This window comes from Mesoplodon bidens, assembly GCF_964165515.1.
Source record: "Mesoplodon bidens genome assembly, chromosome: 1".
NCBI lineage: Eukaryota > Metazoa > Chordata > Mammalia > Artiodactyla > Ziphiidae > Mesoplodon > Mesoplodon bidens.
Genome location: NC_138176.1, coordinates 48067098 through 48076595, shown reverse-complemented (window position 1 = coordinate 48076595; position 9498 = coordinate 48067098). Strand labels below are relative to the sequence as shown.

General features: G+C 39.1%; 1 protein-coding gene across 4 annotated transcripts in view; it reads right to left on the bottom strand.

Moving 5' to 3' along the window:
• Positions 1-4941: 4941 nt before the first annotated feature.
• Positions 4942-9498, bottom strand: part of PARG (poly(ADP-ribose) glycohydrolase) — a 111596-nt gene continuing 107039 nt past the window's right edge. For all 4 annotated transcript variants that reach the window (XM_081223863.1, XM_081223864.1, XM_081223861.1 and 1 more), the window contains 2 exons: positions 7010-7138; positions 4942-6095 (listed from right to left, as the gene is read on the bottom strand). In XM_081223863.1, coding sequence (XP_081079989.1) covers positions 5941-6095; positions 7010-7138 — 284 coding nt within the window. In that variant the 3' untranslated portion in view covers positions 4942-5940. The remainder of the gene's footprint in view (positions 6096-7009; positions 7139-9498) is intronic.

The window sequence follows — 9498 nt, the reverse complement described above, 5'->3', positions numbered from 1 at the left end:
TACAGCCAGATGGAGATGGATGTTCAGGTTCTCCTCTCTGCCTCAGTTGACACACACAGGGGAGGGCTCCTTATCACTGCTGGGTAAAAACTGGAGTTCAGGCTCCACTGTAGGCTATGCTGACATAATTCTGGCTAGGAAGGGGAGCACCCTGATGCTCTTCATGTATTCTCCATTGACAATGCAGAATGGTAGATGGAAGTGCATGAATGGCCTCAGTTCTACTAAGAAGTGGGAAAAAGTTCTGTCAGTTAGGCTTCCTCTGACACTTCCTAGTGGAAGGGGCAGGGCACCTAACAGGAAATGGGAGAGGAGCCATGTTAGCCCAGGTGGAGATAGAAGTCCAGTGTTCGCATGTGTTCTCCACTCACAGTGCATTGAGAGAGACCCCCTTTACCACCTGACCTACTGGAGCATTTTGTTATAACCTGGAAAGGGTGAAAGTCTAGGCTGTATACATTATCTTTGCTTGTAGGGTCTTAGTTTTGTTGTTGTTGTTGTTGTTGTTGTGTGTTTGGCTTGAATAGAGGGTTTATTACATAAAAGTTTCTGTCTTGTAGGCTGCCCCTTTCCTGGTCTGTTGGCTAAAGAGAGTAGGCTTTTCTTGGGCCTTTATCTGCACTCAGAATTTCCAGGTGGCTGCCTTTTCCAGTAATCACTATAGGATATACGACCAATAACAAAATCCAGGGAACTTACCACTGTATTGTTCTTTGGTTCCCAGGATTCCCCTAGCCAGTCTGCCTTCTCTCTTCCCCCTTTCAGAATTTTATATTTGTTTTATATGTCATGTTCATGGTTTTTAGCTGTACTTAGCAGGAAGAATAGGGAAATGTTTGTGTACTCCATCTTTTGGAATAAGAAGTCCTTTCTCTTTCATTTTAGTGTGATGATATTGTGGCATAGACTTTAAAGACATATATTATGACTGGGGTGAACTTCAAAAAATTGGGGTGGGTAATAGGTAGGAATATGGAGCAAACGAGATTAGCTATGAATTGATAATTGTTGAAGATGGGTGATAATACATATATGGAGGTTTATTACCCTACTTTTTTTTGTATATGTCTGAAATTCCCCTTAAAAAGAAAACCATTTCCTGACTACCCAGTCTAAGTCATGTTACAAGCTCTTGTCTGTGTTCTCCACTACAGTGTAAACTTGATAACAAGAACCCAGTCTATCTTGGTCACAATTACAGCTCCAAAGCTTAAAACTGACTGCTATATGGTTGGCATTCTAATTACCATGTTTCCTCAAATATAAGATTCCATAGATTATAAAATGCATTTATTTTATGTACCATTAAAAAATACTGCAAATTAAGATATACCACCAAGTTTTAGAAGTATTTGGATTTCAGATGCTACAATGTGAAAAAAATGTTTTAGAATTAATGAAATATGATATCTGTGGAATAAATGAATACTCTAAAATACTGCAAGATCAAGATTCTGATGACGATGCTTCATACATGTTCAAGAGCAGATCAGGGTATATTTTTGAGAGTATGTGTAAGGGCATTAAACACTCTGGTGAACTGACATGGTCCAGGGGCCTATTGGAATTTCTAAATTGTTAGCATAAAAATTCGTTTTTCTAGGTTGAATTGCAACACAGTAGTGAAAAGAAAATGATATTTGTGGGGTTTTTTGTATTACCCTCTCTCTGTGCCTCAGTTTAGATCTGAGTGCAGAGGACAAGTCATTCATCTTTGCATCCCTGAGCAGACAGTTCAATGGTTGCCCAGAGAAGGCACTTGTAAGTGTCTGTGAATATGTGAATGAATGGAAGGACGGTGGTCCTCAGAACCTTCAAGACATCTTCTTATTTGAGCTCTCTTGAGGGAAGATGGAAACTAGGAAAAGGAAATGAACAGGAAACGTGACCTCAGGAACCTGGCAAGGAAGAAAAACTAATGCAGCCTGAATTCTCTTTACTTTTGGAAAGTTCCTTATGCCCATGACCGTTTCTACATGCCTAACACCTAATGTGGAATAACAAATCTATATGCAAAAACTTTAATCAAATACCTAAGACACACAATACATTTTTAAAATGAGAGCATGTGGCTTCCCTGGTGGTTGCAGTGGTTGGGAATCCGCTTGCCAATGCAGGGGACACAGGTTCGAGCCCTGGTCCAGGAAGATCCCACATGCCACGGAGCAACTAGGCCTGTGCATCAAAACTACTGAGCCTGTGCCCTAGAGCCCACGAGCCACAACTATTGAGCCCGCATGCCACAACTACTGAAGCCCACGCACCTAGAACCTGTGCTCTGCAACAAGAGAAGCCACTGCAGTGAGAAGCCCGCACATTTCAACAAAGAGTAGCCCCTGCTCTCTGCAACTAGAGAAAGCCCGTCTGGAGCAATGAAGATCCAACGGAGTCAAAAATAAATAAATTAAATTAATTTTAAAATAAATAAAATAAAATGAGAGTATGTATATTAGGTGGTACCAAGGGGATCAAAATTTCTTTATTCTCTTCCTAGAAAAATCATGTAAACATTAGCACAAATCTCTCCTTATCCCCAGGTTCAAAATCATCATGACCTGTTAGCCCTACATTTAAAATAAACAGGAAAAATAAAACCAGTTATCAGATGAACAGTTTTGGTTGTCTTCTTTGGGAAACCTTCCACCCTAAAGGCTCAGTAGATCTGTGTGAATCTGGTGAGGAGGGACTAAGGGGACTCCAATGGGCACAGAGAACAGCAGTGGGTCAGTGGATTCTGGCAGTTTGTTCTAATAAGTATCACATTAGGACCCACTTCCAGCCCCCAAAGGACAGGATTAAATATTCGGAGCTCACGTTCCAGGAATGGCTGGTCTTTCCCTTCCCTCCAGAAAAAGGACTGGGGCAGGTCCACAGGGTTGAGAGGAGGAAGGACACACCTTCTTAACCTTTGTTTGTCTTTAAAGCAGACATCCTAGGATGCACTTCTTCCTTACATCAGAAAAAAGCCATGAATATGCAGCCACATGGATTGGAGAAGACAGAAGAAAACAGATGAGAATCTATGCAATTGCTTCTCTTCCTGTTGAAGTGTTAAAGAATATAATCCAGTGACTTCTTTGTTCCGTCATATTCTTGGAGTGGGGCAACTTAACGCTTGGTTTCCAAAGCAATATATTATTGGCTAAGTACCTGACATAGCAATCCTGGAGCTTGGTTAGATCTTCTTTTCAATCTCGCTTTCAAATACCTATCTATCTTCTTGCCTTTAGTGTCACTTCAACCAAGAAGAAAAGAGGTAAGTCTCTCAGAGACCATTTAATATACCCCACTGATAACTAGTTATTCATGATGAAGAATAAGCTGTACTACGAACTTGGTAGAGAACAAGAGTGTCAGAACCTTTGCTCTGTCAGGTTACAAAGTAAGTCTCCTTTCATAATCAACTCCTGGAAGTTGAGATGGTATTCCCTAACGTCTGGGCATCTGTTAGCCCATGGGTAAAATGGGCTAAAATATATAAAGCAATGAGCACAATCCCTAATGTACAGTAGGTGCCCCATACATGTTTCTGTTCAACTAAAATAGTTGGCATTTATTAAGGACCAACTAAGTGCCAGACCCTATGTTCGTTGCTTTATATACAGTATTTCTTGGTAGGTGCTCATAACCCATTTTCTAAATGAGTTAAGTAAGGCTCAGCAATTCAGTTTATCCAAAGAAGGTTAAAATGTTAGCTGGGGTAATACAGTTAGCATCTGAACCCAGCTGGTCTGATTTTAAATCTCACGCCCTTTCCATTAGTCCACATTGTTTCCTTAAACTGTTATTGTACATTTGAGTGAGCTAGATAGAAAGTGAAAAGCAAGTGAGTTATATTAAAAACCTAAGAATTCTAAACTGAAAATATCCTTTCATGCCTCAATAGATTAAAGAAGGGAAGGGTAAACAACATGTAATAAAAGAAACCCTAAATGAAAGAGAACAAAAAAGTGCTGTTAAATGTCTTAAAATAGATACAAATGTTAGTTCAATGTTTGACTTTGTCCCTCTTTTTACAGAGGGCCTTTAGGAACAAAGTAATCATGTTCTCTCCACCACCCTCCCCACCACAAAAAATGGACATTATTTCTCTCTATACATTCCACATGATTAAACCGTCCCAATTCAAGAATGTACTGGAAAAAGAAGTAGGCAGGTTTTTATTCCTGAAAACCCCTCAATAGAAGAAAGGCAGTCAGGAAGATGGCCTGGTCACCAACCTGTTCAGTACTAAGAGCTGAGTCTTAGATTCTGTATTCTGTAATATTAGGCTGGGGGTCTTCTTACCCGGACTCAATGATTTCTCTACCACATGAACCTCCTAAACTGTTCATGCAACATTTTAAGAACTGTTTACTTAGTCTTGGGGCTAGATAAGAGGGAAAGAATACAGAGATAGATAAAAAGAAATGAAATATACCATGAATGCTTAACCAAAGCATGGAATGGGTTGGGAAGGAAAGAGAAGACTTTAGTACCAGTAGAAATAAAGCCAGACACCTTGGACTCAGAGATGATGAAAAATCTTTAGAAACTTCATCAGTGACAAGTGGCTGCCTTCAGGTGCCAAATTCCACTAACCTCTCAATCTCTATATAAACAAAAAGAGTTACAGATGCTGGCCAAGGCCCCATTTTTTCCCTGCCAATATTGATACGAGGTATGTGGACCATCTACTTAAAACTCCTTATTAATAGGATTTGACCACCAATAGCTTTCCCTGACAGTTGACTATAAACTAGAACTTCAACAGTATGGTTTAGAATTACTTTAGAAATATAAATAAGCGCTTCAGTGATTAAACTCTACTCTCAGTTAACACAGAATTGACATTGGCTTTAACTTCTGAGAGACATTTTTATGTTTGTTGCCCATTTTAAATGGACACAACTGTAAATAAAGGATTTTAAACAGAGCCCCTAATAAAGCCTAAACCTAATCATTTCCACAATTCGAGTTTTATTTAGATTTTATGTGCTTGCATGTAGACACACTTAAAGAACATATATTTGTATATATATATGAAATATAGATGATATGGGAGTTTGACAAATCATTTGTTAATGAAAATTTATTAACTGTATAACCTTTGAGTACCAGAGAAACTTCACTATGTACAGATCACCATGAAGTTCCCAGTTTCTAAACTTTGGTTATATGAATATGCCTCAAGCACCAAGGAACAAACAATCCTAATTCAAAAATGAAAGAAAGAAAAAAAAAACCCCAAGAAACAAAAGATCCTTCAAGTCTCTTGAATCTGTTTGTTTTTTAAACACCATTTGGGAAACTCTTTTATTCTACATTTCCTTCCATTTAGGTCAGTTTCCAAAAACAGTATCAATAAAAATTGTCGGGGAAAAAGGACAGACAAACCATTACAGATAAAGGTGATGTCACTAAATAACTTTCTGGAAATTATTCTGCCTTAAATACAAAACTTTTAATGTAGGGGATCTGCATTATGTAACATGTATGAAAAAAAAACCCAACTCTTAATTTTCAAAAATCAAAAACTCCAGCAATGCAATCATAACAAGAGTAGGAGGCGAAAGGCTCACAGGGAGATCTTTAGCAGACCCAGTTAGTTAAACAGATTCTAGGATTTCACCTTCTTCCCTGGCATCTGCTAGCTGCAGAGGCAATTTGTATAATATACAGGCATCAAAAAAGAGACCTGACAGGCTGAGCACGAACTTTCATGAAATTTCACAAGAAATCTGATGGGCAAAAGAAAGAAAAATCAAAGAATGAAGACTGAAATAGAAAAAAATGGAAACAAAATATGTCTGAGTCTATGTTTGTGGAAGGGACTGCATCCTTGCCTACAAATGTGGATTATATACACATTTATATTAAGTCAGTTCATATGTTACACCTGACAATTCAGAAAGGATGTTTCTCATGAGAGGTGGAAGGAGGTTCTATTCACTTGGATCCTCAGGCCCCAGTCCTTTGTCCTGGCTGGTTGGTGGTCTCCGCATAAGACTCAACAGCATGGTATATGAATGGATAAAGCTTGATGTCTGGTCCAGGGGTGGAACAGTTTCTACATTCTTCATTGTAATATCGTAGCAACAGCTTATATACTTCTCCTGAAGAGTAGAAAGCCAGACCAATTTGCACATTAAGGTATGCAGATGGATAAAACTACTACAGAACACTTCAGTTTTATCTTAATCTAAATAATATGTGCTCACATTTGGCTTTTGAAAATAGAGCACAAAGGCTTTATTTAAAAAAAAAAGCCTGGGCCTCCCTGGTGGCGCAGTGGTTGAGAGTCCGCCTGCCGATGCAGGGGATACGGGTTCGTGCCCCGGTCTGGGAGGATCCCATATGCCGCGGAGCGGCTGGGCCTGTGAGCCGTGGCCGCTGGGCCTGCGCGTCCGGAGCCTGTGCTCCGCAACGGGAGAGGCCACAACAGTGAGAGGCCCGCATACCACAAAAAGAAAAAAAAAAAAAAAGCCTGGAAGGCTTTCCTGATATAAAGTTAAAAATTTTTAGAATACCTTAAAGAAACTACTTATTAGTTCATTACAGCAGGCTATACATGGTACATCATCCATGCATTGTTTTGGGAGTTCGTGGCAGCTCTAATTTTACATTTAGCTCCCATGATAGCAAGGCCTTTCAAGTCCAGCTGAAACAGTAGATGGAGGATGCTGGCATGTCTGATAAACATGACTCAGAGTGAGGCCGCTTAGGTTTTAACTTACCCGCCAATACCTTCCCTCTTTCAGTTTTCTATACACACAAAAGTAAAAAATGGACACTAACTCCAACTTCTTGGCTTTAAATTAATAAGCTGACATACTCATTCAAGATTGAGGATGCAAGTTTGCCAGAAAAAGATTCTGCAAGTGTTGCCCCTCTAAGACCTTGTCCCCCCATCAAAGTCACACTTCCATTTTTTCTTATCCACTATGATCTATCCAGATTTAGCAAGTGCTCCTCCTGGATGGTGTACAATCCATCTAGATACCAAGTGTCAAGACTATCCCCTACTTACCAACTGTCAGTTTCCTTTCAGTAAGGAACGTGTGCATGCTGTAAATGTCTCTCATCAATTCTGAGTCCCCAAAGGTGAAATAAACCACATCTCGCTCAGCTGCAGCAGCTGCCAGTATCTGTATTAAGGCTGTAGCAAAGAGAAGAAACACAACTATATTATGACACTTCACATCAAGATACCTTCTGTTCTTTCAACCAGGTAAATTATAGCTGGTGTGTCATAGCTTTATCCTGGATTAAAGATTTATAAACCTAATATACACGTTATTAGCAATGGCAAATACAGGATGAATATAAATCATCTAGTTGTGTGACTTTCCAGACATGCTGCTGAGCATATCATCAAGCCACAGAATTCCCACGTAAGTAAGCACCTTTGTGGGAAAACAAAGGAAGGTGCATCTGAGGCAGCACAGTTAAGGCACTGAAGTGTTTTTTTTTTTTTTCACTTACACTAATCTGGAACTAAAATTTTTGTGTTTGCTTGCTTGATTTAATTATTTTATCTTATACATAGTCATTGTTTTTTTTTCTGTCAAAGGAGTCTCTGTGATTTTCCGTGACCAATATACTTGGGAGGTTCTACTGTTCTCATTAACCCTACAGCAAGCAAGCATTCTCAAAAATGGGTTAGAGAAGACACCCTTATCCCTCCTGCACTCCCACCTCCACCCAATCACTACAGCATGGAGTGAATGTTACTGAAAACATTGGACAGTAACTCTGGTATACTGGAAAAGGAAAATCATTGAGAACCACTATCCCCACAAATCAGAGTTACAAATCACTCAGCCTGGAGTATATTTCCAAAAGTTAAATTCCTTTATAATCTTAATCTCAATAGACAAAATTTATTTTTTAAATTATTTTTAAAATAAATTTATTTATTCTATGTGTTTTTGGCTACATTGGGTCTTCGTCGCTACACGTGGGCTTTTCTCTAGTTGCAGAGAGCGGGGGCTACTCTTTGTTACTATGTGTAGGCTTCTCACTGTGGTGGCTTCTCTTGTTGCGGAGCACGGGCTCTAGGCACGTGGGCTCAGTAGTTGTGGTGCACGGGCTTAGTTGCTCCACGGCGTGTGGGATCTTCCTGGACCCAGGCTCCAACCCGTGTCCCCAGCATTGGCAGGCAGATTCTTAACCACTGCACCAGGGAAGCCCGACAAAATTTACTTTAAATAACAAAAATGAACAAAGGTACAATAAATGCCCTTTTGCTAGTAACATATCTTCCTTCATAAAAGGGAAGGTGGGAATCAAACTAAAACACTATGGAGGATAAATATAGTTTTGATTTTTTGAGAGCATGTTAATATTCTACATATTCAAAACAAAATTAAAACAATAAGAATGGGAATGGGGAGGAACCTATAACTGAAAGCAAACTAAAACAAATGAGCCTAATTTTATTTCAAAAGAATAGCACTACAGGGAAAGGAAAAAGGAAAGGATGAAAGTAAGAACTAATCCAAGTAACTTATGAACACAATATTTGACTAATATGCCTTCAGTCTTGGGCAAGGAGGAAAGAATTGCAAACAATCCCCGAACTCTTTTTACTAGATTTGCTTACCATAGTAGTACAGGTGAAGCAATTCTGAAACTATTTTAAAATATATTTCAGGATTGAACAAATGAGTTAATTTGTTGATGTTGCTGGGAGCTGTAGTTCTCAGTATGGAAGAGGGAATAAACAAACACAGAATGGGAAAAGACAAAAAAGAACTCTGTGGTGATTGACAGATTGAAATGAAAGGCACTGGTATGTACTCATGACTTCTAAAATATGTACATTTGTGTGTGTGTGAGTGAGTGAGTGAGTGAGAGAGAGAGAGTGTGTATGTGCATTTCTTAGTTTTGTCTGCTGAAAGGGCCAAAAAGAAGACATCTTAGTAGCAATGAGCACATCTAGTGCCCAGATCTTGGTCTCTAATACCATTCCACCTAAACAGAGTTGTATTCCTCAGGGAATACCTGATTCCATGGTCAGGACAGAAAAGGTACAAGATGAACCCAGAATGTTTTATTATACCAGAAAGTGAAGAAGTGCTCAAAAACAGGAAAATTGATGGATGTTTGTCACGAGGATATAGGAGCCAGTTTGAAGGAGCTCCTACTAGCCAAATCTGGACAAGCTAAGCACCAAAATATTATGTACAGTAATAACTTACAAATCACTAAAAAATATAAATTCCTGAGTTCACAATGATAACATATAATAAATAGAGAGAAAGAAGGGCTTTTACTCACAGGAGAAAGCCAAAGACTAACTGGTTAAGTCGGGAGGGAGTGCTAGAACGAGATAATCCTCTTTTTGCAACCATCATGGTAAAGACTGGATCAGGCAAAGATCAATAAAGGATGCTAAACCTAAGGGAAATTCTGTCTCAAAGTGTCTTCCTACAGACTACTTAATTAACTACAAGAGAGGAAAAAAACTCTGTAACAGTGGAAAAATCAGATAATACCTTGACTGGGTGATCAAAA